Here is a 26,694-nt window from a genome sequence, read left to right on the forward strand (position 1 = left end):
TTTACAGTGTTTATTTATCGGATAAAATACGTTAAATGTCACCGTTATTATTGGCCGGCCCGGAAACAGCGGGGGTGTCCAAATTCAGAGGCTGCTTCGACCTGAGGACCCGGCATTCGCGGTCTAAAGAAAGTCGTCACGTATACGTCACGAGCTCCCTCGGTGGAGTGAAACTCTGCCGTCTGTTCCTTGCTCTCTAATATAACCGGGCGCTGACGTAAACTCTCGACCGTCTCTCACTTCTGTTTAATCATTTTCTGTTTGACGTTTATTCAGCTGTGTGAAAACCCCGGAGGAACCCTCCCGAGGGATTAATAAAGTTTAATTTAATTTAATCTAATCTAATAACTTTAATCTCAGCCAAACCGATTTACTCACGAACAAATAAAACACTGAAAAAGCCAACCAATAACATTTTTAAGTTATCAAAGTGACTTATATATCATGTTTAACCCGAGTGGTGAAAGCCCGTGGGGGTTTGAAGACGATGTGTCGGTCGGCTCAGATATTTGAAGTTCACACAGCTACATTCTCACCTGAAAATATGTTAAAAGGTTTTTTGCGACCCAGAAAGAGAAATAAGAGTAATATTAAAACTAAGACGCTGCCACCATTGTTGGAAACTGGAATTGGCTGGCCGCGCTATGAATTCTGCGATATGGTTTTTCAACTTTGTTGTCTGGGTGGAAAATCTGGAGAAAGGTGGTATTCTCCCGGAAAAATTGGGAGGGTTGGCATGTATGGTTGTGGCAACATCACTAACCTCGTCAAACACCTCAGAGTAAATCATATCACAGAATATGACGAGCGTATGTTGAGGCGAACTGAAGAGGAGGACAGGGACAGGTGCTGCTAGGGTGAGAGTCTCTCACGGAGTCCTTTAGTCCTGCAGGCAGGCAACGTGTTCAAATAGCACAACTTCAGTTTTTTATTTCTATATGATGAACTCTGCATTATTAAGTGATAAGAACAAGTAATCTGATGTCCTGTAATCATTATGATGCTATAATTTGAGATACAATAAATAAAATCTGTTTTTGTACAAAGTATCGGTATCGGATCAGTATCGTCGATACCACCCTGGATATTACTTGGTATCAGATCGGAAAGGAAATCAGTGGTATCGCACATCACGATCGCAAGGTAACAGTTGCGGTAGTTCAGCCTTCCAACTAGGTCGGCTCCTGGAAACCTCCCGTGTGAGGCATTCCAAACGTGTCCTTCTGGGAGGAGGCCCCAGGGTAAACCTAAGGTACAATGGAGATATTGTATCTCTTTGATGGCCTGATATATCTCAGTGCTCCGGGGGATACGTTTGATAAGGGGCCTAGGGAGAATGAGGTTTGAGCTTCTCTGCTCAGGCTGCTGCTGCCACCAAATCACAATAACAGGTGCCTTTGGCGTTGTAAAAATAAAATAAAATTGAATTGAATTGCCCCCACAAGGCACCATTGGAGAGATGGAAAAAAGTATTTGGATGGATGGAGGGATAGATAATAATAATAGTCAGGAAAATGTGTAATATGTACAGTACAGACACCTGTTAATTAAAATTGTTCCTTATCTGAACATCTTCCAGGTTTTTGTGTCAAAGAATGTGCAAAAAATAAATCCACTGGTACTTACTGTCTATAGCTAAACTGAGAAATCATAAGGACCTTTTACTACAATCTATTCATGCAACACTTTTATACTATGCCTCTAAAACACTTTCTTACAGGTTCTTAAGGCATAAACTATCATGCACATACCAATGGATGCATCAAGAGCTGTCAAAGAGACTGAGCTCCCACACCAGAAATGCCATACCAGGTCGTCATGCAGCCGGACAGAATACTCTCAATGCTGCATCCATATACAGGGAGTGCAGAATTATTAGGCAAGTTGTATTTTTGAGGAATAATTTTATTATTGAACAACAACCATGTTCTCAATGAACCCAAAAAACTCATTAATATCAAAGCTGAATGTTTTTGGAAGTAGTTTTTAGTTTTAGCTATTTTAGGGGGATATCTCTGTGTGCAGGTGACTATTACTGTGCATAATTATTAGGGAACTTAACAAAAAACAAATATATACCCATTTCAATTATTTATTTTTACCAGTGAAACCAATATAACATCTCCACATTCACAAATATACATTTCTGACATTCAAAAACAAAACAAAAACAAATCAGCGACCAATATAGCCACCTTTCTTTGCAAGGACACTCAAAAGCCTGCCATCCATGGATTCTGTCAGTGTTTTGATCTGTTCACCATCAACATTGCGTGCAGCAGCAACCACAGCCTCCCAGACACTGTTCAGAGAGGTGTACTGTTTTCCCTCCTTGTAAATCTCACATTTGATGATGGACCACAGGTTCTCAATGGGGTTCAGATCAGGTGAACAAGGAGGCCATGTCATTAGTTTTTCTTCTTTTATACCCTTTCTTGCCAGCCACGCTGTGGAGTACTTGGACGCGTGTGATGGAGCATTGTCCTGCATGAAAATCATGTTTTTCTTGAAGGATGCAGACTTCTTCCTGTACCACTGCTTGAAGAAGGTGTCTTCCAGAAACTGGCAGTAGGACTGGGAGTTGAGCTTGACTCCATCCTCAACCCGAAAAGGCCCCACAAGCTCATCTTTGATGATACCAGCCCAAACCAGTACTCCACCTCCACCTTGCTGAGTCGGACTGGAGCTCTCTGCCCTTTACCAATCCAGCCACGGGCCCATCCATCTGGCCCATCAAGACTCACTCTCATTTCATCAGTCCATAAAACCTTAGAAAAACCAGTCTTGAGATATTTCTTGGCCCAGTCTTGACGTTTCAGCTTGTGTGTCTTGTTCAGTGGTGGTCGTCTTTCAGCCTTTCTTACCTTGGCCATGTCTCTGAGTATTGCACACCTTGTGCTTTTGGGCACTCCAGTGATGTTGCAGCTCTGAAATATGGCCAAACTGGTGGCAAGTGGCATCTTGGCAGCTGCACGCTTGACTTTTCTCAGTTCATGGGCAGTTATTTTGCGCCTTGGTTTTTCCACACGCTTCTTGCGACCCTGTTGACTATTTTGAATGAAACGCTTGATTGTTCGATGATCACGCTTCAGAAGCTTTGCAATTTTGAGACTGCTGCATCCCTCTGCAAGATATCTCACTATTTTTGACTTTTCTGAGCCTGTCAAGTCCTTCTTTTGACCCATTTTGCCAAAGGAAAGGACGTTGCCTAATAATTATGCACACCTGATAGAGGGTGTTGTTGTCATTAGACCACACCTCTTCTCATTACAGAGATGCACATCACCTAATATGCTTAATTGGTAGTAGGCTTTCGAGCCTATACAGCTTGGAGTAAGACAACATGCATGAAGAGGATGATGTGGACAAAATACTCATTTGCCTAATAATTCTGCACTCCCTGTAAGTTGGTGAGTATTCTGAGTAGGGCTGCCACGATTAGTCGACTAGTCACGATTAGTCGACTATCAAAATCGTCGACGACTAATTTAATAGTCGACGCGTCGTTTGAAGCTTTGTAAGATCACAAAAGACGCAGGAATAAGTAGCAGGATTTAAGAGTGCAATAAAGGACTGAAACAGAAGATGGCAGCACTGCATGAAGAAGGATGACAGCTGCCGTTAAACCCCGAAGAAGAAGAAGCTGTGTCCCAGAATTCATAGCGCGGCCCAGCTCAGTTTCCAACAATGGCGGCAGCTAGTTAGTTTTAATATTACTCTTATTATTCTTTCTGGGTCACAAAATAAACGTTTAACATATTTTCAGGCGAGAATGTAGCTGTGTAAACCTCAAATATCTGCTCAGTTTATCAAGACACCACATATTTTCAAAAGCGCTCCGACGTTTTCAAAGACGTCTATTACCCACTAGCTCGATAGTTAGCCGGGGGCAAGGCTCACTAGAGCCGTGAGAACACCGGACTCCCGGCAGATCGTTTTCAAGCCCACCGCCATCTTTCGCTATTCAGGTTAAACATGATATATGAGTCACTTAGATAACTTACAAATGTTATTGTTTGGCTTTTTTTTAGTATTTTATTTGTTCCTGAGTAAATCGGTTTGGCTGAGAGTAAAGTTATAGTTTTTACACAGCTGAATAAACATCAAGCAGACAACTGATGATGTCATGGGGTGGAAAGGGACCAGAGATGGGCAGTAACGCGTAACAAGTAAAGTAAGGGATTACTATTGCAAAAACGGTAATTAGATTACCGTTACTTTCCCGTAGGAACGCTGCGTTACTGCGTTACTAAAACCGTGATTTTTTTGCCAGAATGTCTCACGACAGTGACGTAAGCGAGTGCGACGTTAGTGACAACAGCTGTGTGCAGATCAACAATGGATCATATATCGAGTGCGGGAGAAAGTATGAGCGTGCAGCGTTTAAAGCGTGGAAGTACTGACCTTACTTTGAGTTTGATTCCATAAAAAGTGACAAAAACATTAGTGTCCGTTGTGCGTGGGAAGAAAACTTCTTTTTACAGCGAAAAAAATCCCTAAACTTCCGAGCAAGCACCGAGTAGCTACGACGTAATGGGAAACTCACAGAGAAACTCGCGGATTCTTCCACTGACCGCGGCACACCTGCACCAGGGTAAACCTCCGCCTACCCCACTCCTGCTTTACAGGGAGTGCAGAATTATTAGGCAAGTTGTATTTTTGAGGAATAATTTTATTATTGAACAACAACCATGTTCTCAATGAACCCAAAAAACTCATTAATATCAAAGCTGAATGTTTTTGGAAGTAGTTTTTAGTTTGTTTTTAGTTTTAGCTATTTTAGGGGGATATCTGTGTGTGCAGGTGACTATTACTGTGCATAATTATTAGGGAACTTAACAAAAAACAAATATATACCCATTTCAATGATTTATTTTTACCAGTGAAACCAATATAACATCTCCACATTCACAAATATACATTTCTGACATTCAAAAACAAAACAAAAACAAATCAGCGACCAATATAGCCACCTTTCTTTGCAAGGACACTCAAAAGCCTGCCATCCATGGATTCTGTCAGTGTTTTGATCTGTTCACCATCAACATTGCGTGCAGCAGCAACCACAGCCTCCCAGACACTGTTCAGAGAGGTGTACTGTTTTCCCTCCTTGTAAATCTCACATTTGATGATGGACCACAGGTTCTCAATGGGGTTCAGATCAGGTGAACAAGGAGGCCATGTCATTAGTTTTTCTTCTTTTATACCCTTTCTTGCCAGCCACGCTGTGGAGTACTTGGACGCATGTGATGGAGCATTGTCCTGCATGAAAATCATGTTTTTCTTGAAGGATGCAGACTTCTTCCTGTACCACTGCTTGAAGAAGGTGTCTTCCAGAAACTGGCAGTAGGACTGGGAGTTGAGCTTGACTCCATCCTCAACCCGAAAAGGCCCCACAAGCTCATCTTTGATGATACCAGCCCAAACCAGTACTCCACCTCCACCTTGCTGGCGTCTGAGTCGGACTGGAGCTCTCTGCCCTTTACCAATCCAGCCACGGGCCCATCCATCTGGCCCATCAAGACTCACTCTCATTTCATCAGTCCATAAAACCTTAGAAAAACCAGTCCTGAGATATTTCTTGGCCCAGTCTTGACGTTTCAGCTTGTGTGTCTTGTTCAGTGGTGGTCGTCTTTCAGCCTTTCTTACCTTGGCCATGTCTCTGAGTATTGCACACCTTGTGCTTTTGGGCACTCCAGTGATGTTGCAGCTCTGAAATATGGCCAAACTGGTGGCAAGTGGCATCTTGGCAGCTGCACGCTTGACTTTTCTCAGTTCATGGGCAGTTATTTTGCGCCTTGGTTTTTCCACACGCTTCTTGCGACCCTGTTGACTATTTTGAATGAAACGCTTGATTGTTCGATGATCACGCTTCAGAAGCTTTGCAATTTTGAGACTGCTGCACCCCTCTGCAAGATATCTCACTATTTTTGACTTTTCTGAGCCTGTCAAGTCCTTCTTTTGACCCATTTTGCCAAAGGAAAGGACGTTGCCTAATAATTATGCACACCTGATATAGGGTGTTGATGTCATTAGACCACACCCCTTCTCATTACAGAGATGCACATCACCTAATATGCTTAATTTCGAGCCTATACAGCTTGGAGTAAGACAACATGCATGAAGAGGATGATGTGGACAAAATACTCATTTGCCTAATAATTCTGCACTCCCTGTACAGGTGAAAATAGAGCAACAGGACCGCTAGTCTTTGATTTTATTTATTTTCTGCTGTGTTTTACTTGCATTTATTTGAAAGACTGAGTGTAAACACAAATTTTTTTTTATTTTATGCGCTGGAATGTGCAGAAAATAGGTTTAAATATTAAACAAATTTCTTCCAGTCAGAGAATGCTGCATATAATTACATTTTTGCTTGATGCATAAAGTTAAAAGGTTAAAACTGATAAAACAAGTTTTAAAAAGAGACTTTTCCACTTGATTACATTTTGTATGATGAATTATGCAGAAAAAGTAGAATTGGGCTGAAAGATCTATCACTTTATCACCTATTCAGGTTGTAAATCATGTTTTTAAAAAGTAACTAAGCAACTAAGTAATTAATTACTTTTGAAAATAAGTAATCAGTAAAGTAACGGGATTACTTTTTGGGGGAAGTAATCAGTAATTAGTTACTGATTACTTTTTTCAAGTAACTTGACCAACACTGAAAGGGACACGTTACCTAGGGTTTTATTGTGCATGTTTTGCTGTGTTTTACTATTTTAATATTTTAATATTGACGTCGACATCTGGTTATAGGCAGGTCAAGACATTGTGCTCTGGATGAAGCTCAGGAAGTAGAGATGGTCATCTACTAATCAGAAGGTTGGCGATTTGATCCCTGCATGCTAAATATCCCTGGATAGTAACAAGATAGGAACCCCAGTTTGCTCTTGCTTGCATCCATCACAGTACTAATGTGTGTACAATGGGATTGTATGAATGGGGGAATGAGGCAAGTTGTATAAACTGCTTTGAGAGCTCAGGTAGAGTAGAAAAGTGCTATATAAAAAATCCATATAGGGGAATACCCCTTGGAATCAAAGACTTGGACCCTTTAAATAGCGAGCTGATCCAAACTTCCTGTATTGGAGCAATGGGCCAATCCGAAGCACAATCTTGGGTTAACAACTCAGTTAGGAATATAATATAATGCCCTTCTATTCCTCTTATTTTTGTAACATATATTCTGGTCAGTGTTTATTTTTCAAAAACACAGTTGTTAGTAAATGAAAAAGCATTGCACATTGTTGGAGCTATTTGTTCTGTTGGATGTTTGGTTGGCCAAATGAAAGGAATCACAACTACACACATAAACATCTTTTTCACTTACTAACAACTGTGTGCCCTTAGACCGCCTTTGCAGATGTGCACAAATTTAAGGAAAGTGTGCATAAAGGGCTTCAAATGTCTTCTAAATAGTCCTCAGATGCTGGGTGGTGGTCTAAGCCCTCACAGGCTTTGTTGAGACTGGAGGTGGAAGTCTGTGTGCCTTTTCTCAGTATTTGTCAGTTTTCATCTTGTGTTCTGCCTGTTCGACTGAGGACATTTTCTAAACACAAGCTAAACCAAACAAAAGATGACAGCTTGACTACTAAATAGTGCCTTTACTGTTAGACTGCTTTCCTCTCCATCAACCTCAAACTTTTTCTCACCAGTGCAGAAGGAGTTACTCTACTCCTTCTCTAGCAATATATACTTCAGAAAATAGACATTTTTCCCTAATTAAATTCTATCTAAGACTTTCTCTAACCTCTAGCTGAATACACAGTCAGAATAAATTAAGACAATTTTATTAAATATATAAAAAAGCTGCTGTTCAGTCAAATGATTTAATAACTAAATATTAATTATTATTTTTATTCATAATAAATTGGTGTCATTCCCCATTAAATTACTAATATAAATATAAAATATAAATATATGCAGCACTTTTTTGGACATTGCAAAATCAGAACTGCAATATTATTGCAATATTATTACTAGTGTTGTTGTATGTTGTACTGTGTATGTGACGAATTTAATTAAATATCTCACTTTTATATAATTCAGCTAATTGTTTTGTCAAACACTATCACCGGCACTACATTTTGTATATGTCAGTTATTATGCAACACCAGATTTAATTAAAAAACTTTTAGGGCGATACAGAGATGGCTCATTAAACATATCTTGTTCGACCTCAGTGATATACAATGTAGGTTTGGTAGGTTTTTCCCCTAAATAATAAACACCTAGAAACGCCACTTTGAGTTTACTTGTCATTTCTGATACTTAGATTAGTTTGATGATATGAAACATATACGTGTGCCAAACATACAAAAAAATAGGAAATCAGGAAGGTGACAAACATCTATGTTTTCTGTAACATAGTTGCAGTGAATGAGAAGTAGATTTCTTCTCTATATATTCATATCCACCCGAAAAGCCAAAGGAAACTTTCACATTAGCTGTAAATGCTGTTGAATTGTGAATTAATTTATATGAGTAAAAAGAAAAAACAACAACAATGTATTTGCTCCTATCACGACACTAGCAGTGAGCTCCACTCTCCTCACACTTTTCCTGACTTTTCCAACTCAGATTCCATCCACATTTCATCTTGGACATGATGAGCCTTGTGGGTGTTTTCAATTTTACATCAAGTGAAGTGCTAACATAGTTGTGTGGATATCCCCGTCTCAATAAACATATTCACCAATGATTCCTCTCACTTGGGATGTGACTAACCAGTATCGGATCGCTGTTGAAAGTACTACAAAATGTTTTTTGTGAGGTTGTCTTGGGATGTATCATGCTTCCTTGCCTGAGGTTAGCTTCTGTTTCTGGGGATGAGGGTAGGGCATGCTCTCTTATCTTCTCCAGGTAAGCCAGGTTAGGCTTTTTGTGCAAGCTTTTCAGGTGGACTTTAAGGGTCATGGGATTTTTCTGCCTTTAGAAATGTCCCACATATTTGATCTTGTTCCACTACATGACACTTTTATCTGAAACATAGTCAATGGACTGGTTCTTATATAGCACTTTTCTACTCTGAGCACTCAAAGCGGTTATACAAAACTCGTTCATTTACCAAATCACACCCATTCGCACAAGCACTTTTTCTAAGCTTCCAATCTAACATTCACACACACATTCATACTCCAATGCATCGGAGAGCAACATGGGGTTACTATCTTGTCCAAGGATATTTGGCATGAGGACTGGGGCAGACTGGGAATAGTCACATTCAGTGTGGACAGATCGGCAACACAGACGACGTGACTTTCCATCTGCTGGCATAAAGTAGCACAGCAAGAAAACAAACCAGAAACTGGACTTCATATTCACCCTAGATTAACATATGATCTCCCCACCCGCCCCCGCAAAAAAAAGACAAACGAACAAAAAACCCACACATTTTCTCTATAAATTCAGTTGACTTTAGTCAGTTTTGTGAATGCTCAATATAGTTTCAGTAAAAAAAAAATTCTGTGAAGGCTAATTGTTTTTTTCAGTTATTCAAATGTTTTTTACTTCTAGTTTTAATTATTTTGTTCGTTTCGAACGATAATAACCATGCCTGCAGTTTTTATGACGCTGTCTACCCATCACAGTCACAAACATCTTTATGTTTTTCATTAAGATGTTTGCTGTGGTAAACAGGTAAATGGTAAAACAGACTATTACTCATTGCCTTGTTTACACATTCATGCATGTGCTAAAAACTCTGAAAATATCAAAGGCAACTCAGGATTCAGTACCTACTCAAAGGATACTTCAATACGCATATCGGAGAAGCCGAAAAGAACTTTCAGCCATGTTTACAGTATTATTCTTTAAATAGGCCAGGGATGCCAAATTGTGTCGATATCTCACAACAGAGCAGGACTACTGTTAAAAACATTTAACATGAAGGATGTGTCTGTTATTCATTACTGGAGATTACATGATGCCCTTTGGCCCTATGGAACTCTAAAAATGTGTGATGTCCTTGTGTATGCTATGAATCCACCTATCAACAGAACAGCTAATGTAATTTCTCTTCAGTACTCTCGTTTCCAGAACCAACCTGGGAGTGGAAACCATGGCAACACAAGATTTTTTTGTACTGCAAATGCTGTTAGCTGACAGATCATGCTATTACCTGCTGCAGTAATGGGGAAAAAGTATGCTGGGTTTCTTCTCAAGTTACCACATTCAGTTAAAATCATTACAGTTCACCATACAGCATTGCAATACCATCTACTCTGTCAATCTTCTTTCATCTTCAAACCTGCTGTTGAATTGAAGCTTGGGTTTAAATAGACAGGGAAAGCCTGGATTTAAAGATCTAAACACAGAGGTTTCCTTCACTAAAGTCTTTGCACGGAGTAAAGGAGCCTTTAACTGATATTATTTAACTATAAACCAAGTTTACCCGTAGAAAAGATTTGGAGGGGAATGTTATGACAACAGCACTGCCAAGGGTGGAGAGGGAGCAACACTGGAAAAGCATATGGAAGGATGCAACACATAAGCAGGACCCAGTGACCATCACAGTGGCAGACATCTAAGAAAGAGTCTCACCTATGATGAAGAGTTGTACAGCACAGACCATGACATGAGCCACATATAGTGGATAAAGAAGCTAACTGCACTGTATGAACATCTGGCAGCACAAATGAAAAAGCTGCTAATGAAAGAGATGCAACCAGAAGCGCTAACCAAAGGCCCGGCAGTCCTGATCCCCAAAGATTCCCAGAAGGCTCCGATCCCATCCTACTATTAGCTCAATACATGAGTTGGGCCCATAAAGATATTTTCTTAAACAGCAGTGGAACGAAACACCACCTGAATTGACTACCAGAAGGCCTATTGATTAATGCCTCATGTAGGGATCCTGGAATGCCTAGAACTATACAAAATCAACAGGCTGTATGAGCCCTCAGCAGGAATTCAATACGGATGTGACGAAAAATACCCTGCTTGGATAATAAGCTGACCATTGACATCAAGATGAGAAAGCTTCTAAAGCAAGTTTTCACTTATTGATTAAACCACTGAATGAACTGCACTGTCACAAGAATATGCATGTATTCATTTGGTGCTTTGGAAAATGTATAAATGTTTTTTTAGGTGATTCTAGTCGCCTGATAAGTCTGTTTTACACTACTCAAATTCAAATTCAAATTTTATTTGTCACACACACACAACCATACACAGTATGACATGGGGGTGAAATGCTTGTAGCTGTACAATGCCCGACCATTAAATGACAGAAGAAAAGTTTTACAATATTTACAATTTACTACAAAAGTTTACAAATTAACTTAGGAATTTACAGTAAAGAATGTGCAAATAGCAGAAGAGATTATAAAGATAAGGATTATAAATTATAGGAATTATAGGATTATAGGAAATGTGTGGTGGTGCGTGTGGTGACGTGTGTGAGAGTCCAGTCTTATAGTGACGTGTTTGGGAGAGTCCAGTCCTACACCTGGTTCAGGCCCCGAATAACCTGGGGGAAGAAGCTCCTCTTCATTCTCTCTGTTTTGGCCTTAAGGGAGCGGAGGCGCTTCCCAGACCTCAACAGTGAGAAGAGTCCATTGTTGGGATGGGAGAGGTCCATCATAATCTTCCTAGCTTTGGACTTGCACCGCTTGGTGTAGATGGACAGCAGGTCAGGGAGCTCTGATTGAATGATGCGTTCTGCCGAGCGCACCACCCTTTGCAGATCTCGTCTGTCCTGCTTGGTGCTGTTCCCAAACCAGGTGCAGATGTTTGACGTCAGGACGCTCTCGATGGTGCAGGAGTAGAAGTTCTTGAGCACCTTCAGTGGCAGATGGAAGTCTCTAAGTCTTCTGAGGAAGAAGAGACGCTGACGGGCTTTCTTAACCAGGGTGTTGATGTGACAGGACCATGACAGGTCCTGAGTGATGTGGACACCCAGGTATCGGAAACTGTCCACTCTCTCCACTGGCGTGCCACTGATGATGAGGGGTTTGTAATTCCTCGCCTGCTTTGTAGTGAAGTCCACGATCAGCTCCTTAGTCTTGCTGACGTTTAGGAGGAGGTTATTCTCCTGGCACCAGGTCTCCAGGTTCCTAATGTCCTCCAGGTAGGCCGTCTCGATGTTGTCGGAGATCAGGCCCACAACAGCAGTGTCGTCAGCAAACTTGACAATGGAGGTGGTGTCGGATGTGGCTACACAGTCATAAGTGTACAGTGAGTACAGCAGGGGGCTTAAAACACAGCCCTGAGGCACTCCAGTGCTGAGTGAGATGGAGGGGGAGACTTGTTTTCCCACCCTCACTGATTGGGGTCTGTCTGTGAGGAAGTTGAGGATCCACTGACACAGTGATGAGCTGAGTCCTAGATCCGTCAACTTGGTGAAAAGCTTAGAGGGAATTATTGTGTTGAATGCTGAACTGTAGTCCACGAACAGCATCCTAACATAATTCCCTCTGCCAGTGTCCAGGTGACTCAGGGATGTGTGGAGCAGGTGAGATATGGCATCGTCTGTGGAACGATTAGTCCGGTAAGCAAACTGAAGTGAGTCGATGGTGGGAGGAAGTGAAGAAGTGATGTGATCTCTCATCAGTCTTTCAAAACACTTCATCACAATTGAAGTCAGTGCTACTGGACGGTAGTCATTGTGGCAAGCGGGCTGTTGTTTCTTTGGAACAGGGACAATAATGGACCGTTTGAAGCACGTGGGAACCACAGCTTGGGCCAGGGAGAGGTTGAAGATCTCCGTGAACACCGGTGCTAGTTGATCAGCGCAGGCTCAAAGGACCCGGCCAGGGATTGCATCTGGTCCTGCTGCCTTCCTGGTGTTCACCCTCCTGAAGGTGTTCCTCACGGCATGCTCTGTGATGACGAATGCATTTTCTTCACTGGTGCACTCCGAGCGCGCGCAGCCGTTTGTTGTTTTAATTGCTGCGGCGTCGAAGCGAGCATAAAACGTGTTCAGCTCATCAGCCAGTGAAGCATCTGCATTCATCATTGAAGAAGCTGGTCGTTTATAGTCCGTTATAGTCCGCAGTCCTTTCCACAGGCTCCTAGAGTCGCACTGTCGTAGCTGTGACTCTAGTTTTTCCCCGTAGCTCCGCTTTGCCTTTCGGACCGCGCTGCGCACGTTGTAGGACGCAGCCTTGTATAGGTCCATATTACCGGAGACAAGCCCTTCATTGTAGGCAGCGGTGCGTGATCTCAGAGCGTCGCGGATGTTTTTATCCACCCACGGCTTCTGGTTGGGAAACGTTCGGATGATAGTTCTTTCTGCTGTGTCGTCCGCTAGTTTCCCGATAAATCCCACAACCGCTTCCGTAAACATGTTGATGTCATCAGAGCTGCGCCGAAACATGTCCCAGTCTGCGTCATCCAGTGCGTCCTGCAGCGCGGCCACCGATTGGTCCGTCCAGCGAGCGACCTCCCTCCTGATTGGTGGTTGCTGCTTTAGCCTTTGTTTGTAAGCAGGTATGAGGAAGATGGCGGAATGGTCCGATTTTCCAAATGCCGGCAGGGGTTGAGCCTTGTAACAGTTCTTGAACGGGGTGTAGCAGTGGTCTAATGTCCTCATGCCCCGGGTGGGGCAGTTGATGTGCTGGTGAAGGTTGTGAAATGTCCGTTTGAGATTCACTCTGTTAAAATCTCCCATAACAATGAGTGCGGCATCTCGGTGAAGTGTTTGTTGATGTGTGAGAGCCTCATGTAGCTCACATAAGGCAGTGTCCGAGTCCGCGTGAGGCGGAATGTAAACAGTGCAGGCAATGACCGCAGTGAATTCCCGAGGGAGATAGAAAGGGCGACACTTAACGATCAAAAGCTCCAGATTGGGCGAGCAAGAGCGTGTGAGTGGGGAGATGTTTGTGCTGTCGCACCATCTGTTGTTCACCATCAAACACACTCCACCACCTCTTTTCTTCCCCGACTCCATTGTCCTGTCCATGCGGTAAACCGAAAAGAACCCCGCCGGCTGCACGGCGTGGTCTGGTATCGCTGGGTTCAGCCAAGTCTCGGTGAAGCAGAGGAGGTTGCAGTCCCGAATGTCTCTCTGGAACTTGATTCTGGCTCTGAGGTCATCAAGCTTATTCTCGATGGATTGAACATTGGCTAGCAGGATACTGGGCATGGGTGCGCGGTGTGCGCGAGCCCGTAGCCTGTTCCTGATGCCGGCTCTTTTACCTCGAGGCCGTCGCTTAGGGTCGCGTCCTTTGTTCTCTCTCAGGATCTCCTTTGGCCAGGTTGGGTCCGGAGTTAAACATGGTGAAATGTTCGTGTACTGCAGACCAATAGAAACCAAAGTGTCTCTACTGTAGCGGATTTGTGTGTTTTGCATGATGCCCATGCAAGATTATCGCAGATATAGCAAAAAGTGACGAAAAACTGCAAAAAGTGGAGAAGTAAGGGCAGAGCATCCAGCACGGCAGCCGACCTCACCGGCGCCATTTTGGCGCCATACTGGATTTGTAGCTAATAGAACACAGAATGCACATCATGAATATCAATTCAATTAAAAAAAATTATTTATGTTTGATCTACTGACAACCTAAAGCCATTGACTCGGTGCTATTCAATGTTCAAATGTATCCGTCGTAATGTTTCAGTGCTCTAATGTACAGGTCACCCTTAAATTTACAGCAGCACTAATAGTATACTCAGTGAAAAATAATTAACTTGAATTAAATGGTTTATTTTACAGATCTGTGTAATAAATCAAAATATCAACAATTTTCTGCAGCATTGTGTTGCAAAGAAAATTAAACTGATTAAAAAATGATCAAAATACTAAATGTCATGGTTCAAGCCAATGAACTCAAATGGATGCTAAAGGAAATTTAGCTAAGAGGAATAAGGCCTCGGTCTGTGAATCGCCACCTTACCGCGGTGGAGCTTGTGTTCCCCTGTGAACCCAGGAACTATGTTGTCGGGGGGCTTTTGCTTTCCCCCCTTGTAGGGTCTCCCAAGGCAATTTGATCCTGGTTGAGGGGCCAGAAAACAAGCGATTCAATCTACCCCTATAAAAAAAGGGAAAAGTGAGGAATCAGTGTACCCTGCCCAGAATAGGATTACAGAGGCCCTCCCTGGAGCTGGGCCTGGGAAGGGAGCTCAATGTAGAACACCCAGTGGGCCTTAGCCCACAGAGCCAGGCACAGTGCACAGCTCAGGCTCTGGAACCTTCTCCTAAAGAACCCAGCAAGGCCTCATGTGTTTTTGTTTCGCTTTCTCTCTCTCTCTCATCACTGCCTGGGCGGAGCTCACAACAGGCTCCCGGCTTTGGTGCACACACCTGCAACTAATCACTCACCTGTGGCTCATCACCCTTTCTCTTCTCGTCGCTGGACTATTGAGTAAAACACGTCAGTGTAAATCCCAGCTTCGTGACTTTCTGAGTTTCTTCGTGCTTTTCTGGTTGTGATCATCTCATCTCTTTGGACCTGTCCTGTAACCCCTGTATCTTGGAAATCTAAGCCTGAGTGTTTGGCAGTTTGGCATGTATAGGCAGTGAGAAGTGGAATTTCCCTGAGTGGAACGAGTGAGCAGGAAGTGGAGCGTGGGGAACAGTGATCGAGGTGCAAGTGAGAAGAACCTGTTTGTTTTCTCTGGACTGTCCCATGAATCCCTGCCCCCCCGCCCCACTTTCATATATTGCACCTGGTGACTGTAAATAAAGAACTATTTAATGATAAACAGTTCAGTGTATTCACAGTCTGCGATTGCTCGATCTGCCTGCCCTGACACTATCAGCTGGCCAGTCAGCTGCCTCTTCTCCTCTCATTCTCCTCCCTCTCCTGTTGCTACTTCACTCATGAAACTGATCAATGATCAGCTGATCGTCTCTCTTGTTTGTTTATCTCCCACTTTGCGCCAGAAGGAGGAAATCAGCAGATGTTGCACTAAACAACAGCAGCACGTTCAAGCTTGATCAGCTGTTGTTAGAATGTGTTTAATATTAATTTCTAGTATCAGCTGATGTTTGCTGGAGCCACAGCTGTAAAGCTGCTGGTCATGATATCGGTGTGGAAACATGAAGGTGATACAAATCATACATATACAGTGGGGCAAAAAAGTATTTAGTCAGCCACCGATTGTGCAAGTTCCCCCACTTAAAATGATGACAGAGGTCAGTAATTTGCACCAGAGGTACACTTCAACTGTGAGAGACAGAATGTGAAAAAAAAAATCCATGAATCCACATGGTAGGATTTGTAAAGAATTTATTCGTAAATCAGGGTGGAAAATAAGTATTTGGTCACCTCAAACAAGGAAAATCTCTGGCTCTCACAGACCTGTAACGTCTTCTGTAAGAAGCTTTTCTGTCCCCCACTCGTTACCTGTATGAATGGCACCTGTTTGAACTCATCATCTGTATAAAAGACACCTGTCCACAGCCTCAAACAGTCAGACTCCAAACTCCGCCATGGCCAAGACCAAAGAGCTTTCGAAGGACACCAGGAAAAGTATTGTAGACCTGCACCAGACTGGGAAGAGTGAATCTACAATAGGCAAGCAGCTTGGTGTGAAAAAATCAACTGTGGGAGCAATCATCAGAAAATGGAAGACATACAAGACCACTGATAATCTCCCTCGATCTGGGGCTCCACGCAAGATCTCATCCCGTGGGGTCAAAATGATCATGAGAACGGTGAGCAAAGATCCCAGAACCACACGGGGGGACCTGGTGAATGACCTGCAGAGAGCTGGGACCAAAGTAACAAAGGTCTCCATCAGTAACACACTACAACGGCAGGGAATCAAATCCCGCAGTGCCAGACGTGTTCCGCTGCTGAAGCCAGTGCATGTCCAGGCCCGTCTGAAGTTTGCCAGAGAGCACATGGATGATACAGCAGAGGATTGGGAGAATGTCATGTGGTCAGATGAAACCAAAGTAGAACTTTTTGGTATAAACTCAACTCGTCGTGTTTGGAGGAAGAAGAATACTGAGTTGCATCCCAAGAACACCATACCTACTGTGAAGCATGGGGGTGGAAACATCATGCTATGGGGCTGTTTTTCTGCCAAGGGGACAGGACGACTGATCCGTGTTAAGGACAGAATGAATGGGGCCATGTATCGTGAGATTTTGAGCCAAAACCTCCTTCCATCAGTGAGAACTTTGAAGATGAAACGAGGCTGGGTCTTCCAACATGACAATGATCCAAAACACACCGCCCGGGCAACAAAGGAGTGGCTCCGTAAGAAGCATTTGAAAGTCCTGGAGTGGCCTAGCCAGTCTCCAGACCTCAACCCCATAGAAAATCTGTGGCGGGAGTTGAAAGTCCGTGTTGCTCGGCGACAGCCCCAAAACATCACTGCTCTCGAGAAGATCTGCATGGAGGAATGGGCCAAAGTACCAGCTACTGTGTGTGCAAACCTGGTAAAGACCTATAGTAAACGTTTGACCTCTGTTATTGCCAACAAAGGTTATGTTACAAAGTATTGAGTTGTATTTTTGTTATTGACCAAATACTTATTTTCCACCCTGATTTACGAATAAATTCTTTACAAATCCTACCATGTGGATTCATGGATTTTTTTTTCACATTCTGTCTCTCACAGTTGAAGTGTACCTCTGGTGCAAATTACTGACCTCTGTCATCATTTTAGGTGGGGGAACTTGCACAATCGGTGGCTGACTAAATAATTTTTTGCCCCACTGTATACCAACAAGACAGTGTTGTCATAACAGCGTTTTTTGTAGTTCAAAGGCTTTATGGTTTTTCCTGTAATACCTGGTGGTGTAGTCGGTGATTTTTTGTCAGTTCAGCCTTTTATATTATGTTTAACCGGAGTGACCACCCGGTCAGCTGGTAACAGGCATCTCCGGGAACGTTAGAGCACTTATGCAAATATGTGATATTTTACACAGAAACATTCTCGCATGAAAATATCTTAAAAGTTTATTTTGTGACCCAGACAGAGTAATATTTCAAACTCCGCCACTCTGCGTTCCTCCGCCACTGCCTCGTTTGAGTTTTGGACGAAATGGATTCTGGGATATTGCATTTCATCATTTCGAGCTTATTGGAGACCAAAACAGCCAATCAGATTTTTTTTGCATCCAAGTCTGTGATTGGCTGGTTTTGTGGCACAAATATAATGGTGTAGAGAAAGGGTTGAGCGCGCACGGGCAGAAATGTTGAGGCGAGCGAGCGCAAGTGCAAAAACTGAGCGACAGGGGCTGCTGTTGTGTGTGTGTGTGTTTTTTCATGCAGCAATGAATTTTGTTCACTCAAATTTAGCTTTTCTTCGCTGAAAATAAATTTCTCCTCAAAATGCAACACCTGCAAATTTTTTTTTACGTGCGCTCAGAATAGTGGCACAAAAATAACACCATAGGAAAAGACTTCAGTTCAGCTCTAATACCTCTACAATGACAACAAGAAAATCTTAAGCCATTCTGTCAAACTAGCTGTGAAACTGAAGTTTATATCACAATGCTGGATTCTACTGGAGTGAACAGCCTCAGTTTCACTTTCGCTATTTGTACTTTTTGGTTTTGCTCCTTTTTCAGGTTTATTATCTGCGAGGTCAAATGTGATGTCATGTAATTCCCAGTAAGAAATGTAAATAAATTCAGTAAATTTACTGGCAGCAAAATTTATGAAAGAACAAACATGTGTTACTGGAAAAATACTAAAGTAGTTTGTATAAACAGAAGAAAAAATACTGTCTTGAGATTGCCCACCATTAAGAAGGCACAATAGCTGCCTTTCTGTTGCAAAATACAAATGTATTCAGTAATAGCATAAAGTAGATGTTTTTATCAAGCTTAGTGGTTTGTTCATATTTGTTTTTTTAAAACCACATTACAACAGATATGTTTGGGGCAGGTCATGGTGAAATCTTCATTACAATATAAAATACAAGTTCTTTTATTTATTTTTAGTCTTTCTTTCTTATTACGAGATAAAAATGTGGTACTCGCCTTGTTGTTGTCCTTGGCTGATGAAAGTCTTGTTGAGCAGCTCCAAACAGGACACTTCATCTTGGAGCAAAATGTAGTTTGGGTCGCATTCAGGACGAACAGCTTCAACCTGTAAACACACTGAAAGACCTATAACGCTGGATATGCCCTAAGGCAGAGACGAAAACTGCCATTACTGCTATTTTGTGTTTAAAAACCCTACTAAAAGGTGTGTGTGTGTGGGGGGGGGTTAAATATCTGCTCACATGGGGACAGCGCTGCAGAAGAAGTGCAATAACTGTAATTTCTGTCGAGATTCCCATCGAGAGTGCCCTGATGAGCCACCTGATAACAGAAATAAAAATAATAATAATACAAAAATGTTAAAGGAGGAATTGACCGGTTTTACGCGGCGTTTCTAAAAGCAAACACATCTATGTCTCGTTTAAAGGAAGGATACAAATCGGACGTCCTCTTCGCAAACACAGCACAAAGTGTTTCAGTCACCTCCCCAAAGCGTCTGACTGCGTCTGTGTTGATGCGGGTGGTTCACATGATACACTTCACGGCTCACTCTCCGCGTCTGCCTTTTTCTCTCCTCCTTCCTCGGGAAGGACGATCACACATTAACGTTCCGGTGTGGAAATATTGTTTTAATTTGTTTTAATCAAAAACAGTCTTGCGCCTCTCCTGTAGGCGAAGGCGTGGGGTACAAATACATTTACTAATGTGCTAACTAGTTCTAAAGTGAGCTACAACAGTTGTATTCTGTTTCTCTAACCTATATCGTACAAGATTGCACTTCTACAGCAATTAACATCAACACACAGGAATTACTTGGGAAAATATCACCCTACTGTTTGCAAAATGAAATGGAGCATTCCAGTTTTTGAGGAACAAGAGCAGCCTCCATTAGACTGCTCCACCACTGAACCATAATTTCCCCTTCACATCATCCCTGAATTCAAAAAGATATCTGGGGCTGAGCTCTAGATCTAGATCCTGGCCTAGTTTAGTGATTAAAGTTGAAATATTTTCGTGACAACATTAATTAATATGGTATTTCCCAATATTTGTCATTTGAATGTGTAATATGCAGTTCTGTATTTCTCAGAATTTCAATCTGACACATTCTTCACTCGTACTGATAATCTCTTAACTTCCTGAAAGCTTATCTTCACCCGCGGTTATTTTTCCTGTGATCGCTTCAAGACTTCAGAATGCTTTTAAAAGAAAACATTATGTTTCCACATGATAATTGCAATTATTTACAGCATACGACTTCACGATGGTTCCATGTAAATATCAAGTCAGTCTGATTTTACCTTCCAAAATAAAAGCCCTTTGAAATTGCCCATATATAACCTACTCTTTTAGTGACTTAGGAATGCTGGTGAAAGGAAGATTCCTGTTTCCACAGGCTAATTGCAGTGCATATCAACACCACACAACCTCAGTGGTATCCTGTTAATATCAAGTCTGTCTGATTTTGCATTTCAGAGTAAAAGCCCTTTCACTTTGTCTATATGAGCTACTTTTTCTATTACTTCCAAATGGCATTAAAAGGAAAACTCTTCGTAACTCTTCCACGGCAGCATTTTTAATTTCTCTTTGATATTTGGTCACATTGGGGCCCGATGAATGTAAAAACAAAGAATTGCCAGATTTTTTTTTTATCTTATTTTTGTTTTTAAGAAAAATAAGAGCCACATATGAGGATATTCCTTTAAAATTTCGATAGAACAGTAGCAGTATAATGTCCTCATAAGTGGATATCAGGCCCTTGTAGACCACAATTGAGTATTTTGGTCTAAATAACCCAAAATGTGATGTCCACATATGTGGATGCCCAACCCGTTCTCACTCCCAAAGCGTAACATTTTACGCTAGGTGACAAATCGTCACCATATTACGTTTTCGGCTACCCACCACGTTCCTAAATGACGACCTCGGAAAAAGAGGAAATATGAGAACCGTCTGGACTGAACCTACACATGTTCGCTCTTTTTCTTCAAATCGCTTAGAAACACGCTATTTAACATCATTAAAGTCCTGGTTACGGTCTGGAATAAGGTTATGGTTAGGGCTAGGGATAAGGTTAGGTTTAGGGCTGGAATACAGGGCTGGAACGTCTATTACCGCGGGAGCGTCATTGCACTGGATTCCAGCCATAACCCACCGCGTACCATAAGAACGCCGAAGGTCTCCTTTCGCGTTCCTCAGGAACGCCGCGGGATGTGACAAAACGTCGACATGTTACGCCTCGGGAGTGAGAATGCTCTGGGATGCCAGGTCCTAGGAGGTTAAGGGAGTTATTTACAGTCAAAGGCTTGGATTTAAACACTACCCTTTTTTGCCCTAGCATTAATTAACATGCTATCCACGATATACTTTGCACCTCCTGTTTAGTTTCAATATTATAGGGCTTCGCGGTTTGATTTGATTTATTCAGTTGTGCTACTTTTGAGAATACGACACAATCTGCTTGGTAGAGAAGCTCACTAAGATTATTAAATTCCTCCTTTAGTAATTCAATTGTCATAAAGCCCTTCTTAGATTGTCAGGGGACAGTTCTAACCAACCTGCATAGAGGTGTGTTCAGGTAGCTAAGTGCCAGAATGACTGCTCTCCTCATATTACATTGACTTGTTATGCTGCTGCTGCTGGTGACGGGTCCTGTTTATGACTGTTCGACTGGTCACTGAGTCACGGACCATAAACTTTATGTTTTCTTTTTGGGGCTCATAGCCCACCTGAGGGTGACTAGTGTTCTTGGTCACCTCAGACGTATTTGTTTAAATGTTTATCGGCTGTTATTTTTATTTACTTCCATAACCCCCTATTGTACTTACAGCCAGCCTTCCAAATATTGTCCACTCGGTATTGAACTCCTGGTTTTAATAATAAGTTACTCCACTGTTATATGTCTGATACATACTGCATGATGGCGAATAAGTACCAAAGGGCCCTTATTCGCCATCATGGATAATTAAGACCAACTCATGGATAATTAAGGCCCTTTACATTCCAGGTCATTAAGGTAAGTACCAAAGGGCCCTTACCTTAATGACCTGGAATGTAAAGGGCCTTAATTATCCAGTTAAAAAGAAGAAGATCATGACATTTATCAAATCAAAAAAAGTTGACATTGTCTTTCTTCAAGAGACTCACTTGTCTCCCCAAGAGTCAGAAATACTTTGCTGTGATTGGGTGGGTCAGGTATTTTTTTTGTGTGGCAGCAGTCAGAGTAGGGGTGTAACAATTTTGATTCATAAGCAGCTACAGTTTAAATGCATCCGGATGGTTAAGGACGAAGATGGGCGGACATTCAATCAATCTTTATTTATAAAGCACTTTTCATACAAAAATGTAGCACAAAGTGTTTTACATGGTTACAAGCAGCCCACCCCATCCCGCCCTCCAACTCACTCCCCACACTCTCATTAACATAAACGATCATGGATACGTCCGTCGGGGGGACGGACGTATCCCCCCCCCCCACACACACACACACACACACAAGAGTAAAATTGGGCAGGGCACACATGAGCCAGGTGAGGAAACACTATCACAGGAAGCCGTCTGCACGTGGAGTCGGTCACAGACCGCAGCCTCCAGGCTGGGCACACAGCAGGAGGGAGGCAAAGAAGCCCCCCCCCACATTGCTACTCTTGGCTGAGATTCAAGGCCATAGGATGATTTTAAGCAACATCTATGCACCTAACATTGACGACCCCCCCTTTTTTGGAAACTTGGAATGCAAAATTAGTGATATTGGCGACTACCCAATCCTGATAGTGTCATGGTTCTGGGTCGGTTCGACCCAGCATTTTGAGTTCCTTATGTTTTGGTTTATTTTTGAATGATGGATTGTTCTTTATGTTTCTCTGGTGCTTTGATTTTTATTACCGTACTTTCTGGACAATAGAGCGCACCTGTATATAAGCCACATCCGCTCTATTTTTAAAAATTTAAAAAAAAAAAAGATATACATGCCGCACCCGGCTATAAGCCGCAGATATCTATGATGAAAAAATAGATATTTACTGCATGTACAGAACAATCTTGTACTGCAAATGTACAAGTATGTACCTGAACAGATTCTTTCCGAACAATGCCTTTTAACATGGCAGCAACTTTGCTGATTAAAACGTAACAGAACCAAGAGAAAATAACCACTATTTATTTACCTCCACTTTTCCTGTATTTGAAACCACAAGTCACTTTAATCATCTTCGCTGAAACCCATGAAGTCGTCTTCTTCAGTGTCAGAGTTGAACAGGCTCAGAAGAGCTTCATCACATCTGCCTCCATCAGTCTCGCTCTCCGTGTCACTGTCATCCTCCGGTGAAGTTGGCTCTGAAGGTGCGCCGCTCTCTTCGCGCAGCAGTCCAGCCTTTTGGAACCCATTGGTGATGGTGGATTCTTTCACAGCACTCCACGCTGTTAGGATCCACTGACAGACATCAGAAAAGGATGCTTTTCGCATCGTCTGGTCCGATGGAGTTTTCTTGTATCTTTTTTTCAACGAATTTGTGGAAGTTTTCAACTTTTTCCTGATAGTCAGGGGGGAGTTGCTGACAGAGAGTGGTCCGTGCCCTGATGGACAGGTTTTTACGTTTCATAAATCTGAAACACCATGACGGCCCACCTTTGAAATCTTTAATATTCATTTTGCGGGTGATTGTTTTGGCTTTCAGTCGGATCTGTACAGTGGATACACCTCGGCCACCTGCTCTCTGTGTGTACACCCATTCCTCCAGGACATTTTCAAGTTCAGGCCACTTGCTTTTATGTCCTCTGAAAGCTTTTCTCGACTTTTGGCATTGCATGAGCTCTTCCCGCTGCCGCCTCCAACGTCTCCCCATAGACTCATTGACGCTAAGCTTGCGTGCAGCAGCGCGGTTTCCCTCCTGGATAGCAAGATCGATGGCCTTCAACTTAAAACTTGCATCATACGAACTTCTTAGTGTGGTTTCCATGATGAAGGGGCGAGGATTTGAAAATAATTACCAGTTGGTAATTTGTTGTGCGTGTTCTATCTGCTAAAGAAAAAGTAGTGTATTCTTCTTTGCATTGATTTTTCATCTATCTTGTTTTTTATTCTAATTCTGGTTAGAGTCCCCCTAGTGGTGGAAGAAAAATCCACAGAATAGCCGCACCTTTGTATAAGCCTCATGGCTCAAAACCTAGGGAAAAAGTAGCGGCTTATAGTCCAGAAAGTACGGTATTATGAATCTGTGTTTCTGTATTAGGATCAATGTTCGGGTTGTATTTGGTTGTTATTGCAGGTTTAGCTCAGTGTCTTGTCTGCCTCACTCTGTCGAGTCCGTGTCCTAGTAAAGTGTGTCTTGTTTCCTGCTTTACTTTGGAGGTTCATGTTCCTGTCTTATGTCTGTGTGTCTAGCTTTGCTCCCCGTGTCTCGTTAAGTGTAATTTCTCTCGGCTGTGTTCCCACCTGTTCCTCGTTCCCTCTTATTCCTGCGTCAGTATTTATAGTGCGTGTCCTCCAGTGTTCAGCGTCGCATTGTTAATGTCTTCTGCCCTCAAGCCCTCTGTGTGTTCTGTTTGCCAGCCTGCCAACCTGTCTAGTTATTCGGTACTCCCAGTTTAGTTAGTGTTTTTCTGTTCTGCTTCATCCAAGCAATAAAGCTGTGTATTTTGAGTTTTGGGTCCTCTCTTCCTGCCTACCTACACGCAGCCATGACAGAACGACGTGACCACAAAATGGATCCAGCAGACTCAGTGAGGAGGCACCGCTCGGCTTTTGATGGGACCCGGCTGGTTCTTGGGGGTCCTCCGTGTAGCCGGTCGCCTTCATTTGCCACTAACCCCTCTACTCACTCTTCCGTTTCCTCCCCACTGTCGACGCCTGCAACCCGGACTCGAGGAAAGCGCCCGAGGCAGCACCGGGAGGAATACTATGAACCTGCGAGCAGCCGGCTCACACCAGCACAGGCGTTTTATAAGATGCTGGAGATTATCATTGTTCCCCCCAGTGTATCCAACATTTCCACACCGCAGCAGAGTTTGTCCACGCCACCGCAGCAGCCGGGTTTTTTCACATCACCTTCAGCCTGCCCTGCTCCCTCTTCAACAGGGAAGCGGCAGACACCCCGCCAGCGTTCACAGCTCCAGCGGGAGCCTGGATTTCTTTCTGTACAGCCGGCTAGGGTGAGTGGTGGGGCTACTCTTTTGGCTCCTGCTGAAATAAAAACTGTTAATTCCGGGCCGGCTTGTTGTGTAAGCAGCACTGGAGATGAAAGGACTGCTTGTTATCCCGACTCATTTAGCCATACAAACTGTGTCACTCCTGCTCCTTTTGAGCCTATCAATGAAACCAGGAAGATGGGTGTCTCTGTGCTCAATAACTCCAAAGATCCAAAGACTGTTTTTGTATCAGATGATTGTGAGCTACTAACTGAAACGAAGGGTCCTGAGGGTTCTGTTAAAAATGAACTGTGTTCCCCAGCCCTCAGCTCAGTCAGCAACCCAGTTAGCTACTCAGCCACCTTCAGCCCAGTTAGCCGCCCAGCCTGAAGCCCAGTCGCCACCTCCACCACATTCAGCCTCACTTCCCATAGCTCAGTCACTACCACAGCCAGACTTACTACAAACTTTGTTACAGTCCATGGCCCAGGCAGTACCTCAGTTGGTAGAAGAATCATTAACTTTATCATCAGTTCAGCCTCCAGTGTCCTCATTACCTGTAGCTCAATCATCTTCTCCACCACCAGTTTCATTCTCACTTCAACTGCCACCTCAGTCTTTAGCAGCTCCGTCTCTTGTTGAGCCGCCCCCTTTTCTCACTCATGTTAAACAGGAAGACGCACTCATAAAGACTGCTACCCTCTCCAGGGCCTCCCCAGAGGCTGAGCTCCAACCCTTAGCTGACTCTGGACCCCTGGAAACCAGGAAGCTGGCAAATCTCATGTTACCTGAAAACTCTGAGACCTCTCAGCCATCATTCTCCGCTGAGAGCCTGGGAGAGTTAATCCTGCCAGAGGTCTGTGCACCTGCTGGTTCTGTTCTGTCCCTGCCAGGGGCCCCCGTGCCTGCTGGTTCAGCCCTGTGTGTGCCAGGGGCCCTGGTGCCCACTGGTTCTGTGACTGTTTTCGCTGGGGGTCCCGAGGAGCCCGTCCAGCAACCTTCCTCGTCAGCTGGGGGGCCCGAGGAGCCCGTCCAGCCACCAGCTGCTCCACCACCTGCATCACCCACGCCGCCTGCAGCAGCAGCTTCATCCACGCCGCCTGCAGCAGCTTCTGCATCGGCTTCAGCTTCGCCTGGTCCAGCCTCTGTCGCCGCTGTTGCCGTCTGCACGGTCGGCCCCCTGAACTGTTTCCACGCCGCTGCCGTTGCCGACCGTGCGGTCGGCCTCCGGAACTGAACTGTTTTGGCCCCGTGCTGTCTACCTTCGGGTTGACCCCCCGAACTTTTTCGTGGACTCATGGTCTAGTTTTGTTTTGTATATCTGGACTTGTGCTCCTGGTGTTTTGTTTTGTTTCGCCAGCCTGCCAACCTGTCTAGTTATTCGGTACTCCCGGTTTAGTTAGTGTTTTTCTGTTCTGCTTCATCCCAGCTAAAAAGCTGTGTATTGAGTTTCTTCCACCTCCTTGAGTACTGCATTTTGGGTCCTTGATTCCTGCCTACCTACACACAGCCATGACAGCTATCATGGTCAGGTTAAGAAACAATTATATCTTGCCATGTCTCCATGTTTGCTTTCGTTCACAAGTCTCTGCTGGTGTGGGCAGGCCACGAGTCGCTGGAACTGGTTTGCTGACAATCCGCGATGGCTGGAGAAACTGCCCAAAAGGTTTACA

The 26,694-nt window shown here is 43.4% G+C and overlaps 1 protein-coding gene across 1 annotated transcript in view; it reads right to left on the reverse strand.

The window, feature by feature from the left end:
* sctr (secretin receptor) overlaps window positions 1-19,305 on the reverse strand; it is a gene marked incomplete at both ends in the record, with an annotated part of 35,482 nt that extends 16,177 nt beyond the window's left edge. Inside the window, 3 exons of the mRNA XM_080902854.1 lie at window positions 18,893-19,001; window positions 19,138-19,178; window positions 19,272-19,305. Of these exons, the coding sequence (XP_080758980.1) occupies window positions 18,893-19,001; window positions 19,138-19,178; window positions 19,272-19,305 (184 nt within the window). The remainder of the gene's footprint in view (window positions 1-18,892; window positions 19,002-19,137; window positions 19,179-19,271) is intronic.
* Between the last annotated feature and the right edge of the window lie 7,389 nt (window positions 19,306-26,694).

Source organism: Rhamphochromis sp. 'chilingali' (assembly GCF_963969265.1).
Source record: "Rhamphochromis sp. 'chilingali' genome assembly, chromosome: 14".
In the NCBI taxonomy this organism is placed as follows: Eukaryota; Metazoa; Chordata; class Actinopteri; order Cichliformes; family Cichlidae; genus Rhamphochromis; species Rhamphochromis sp. 'chilingali'.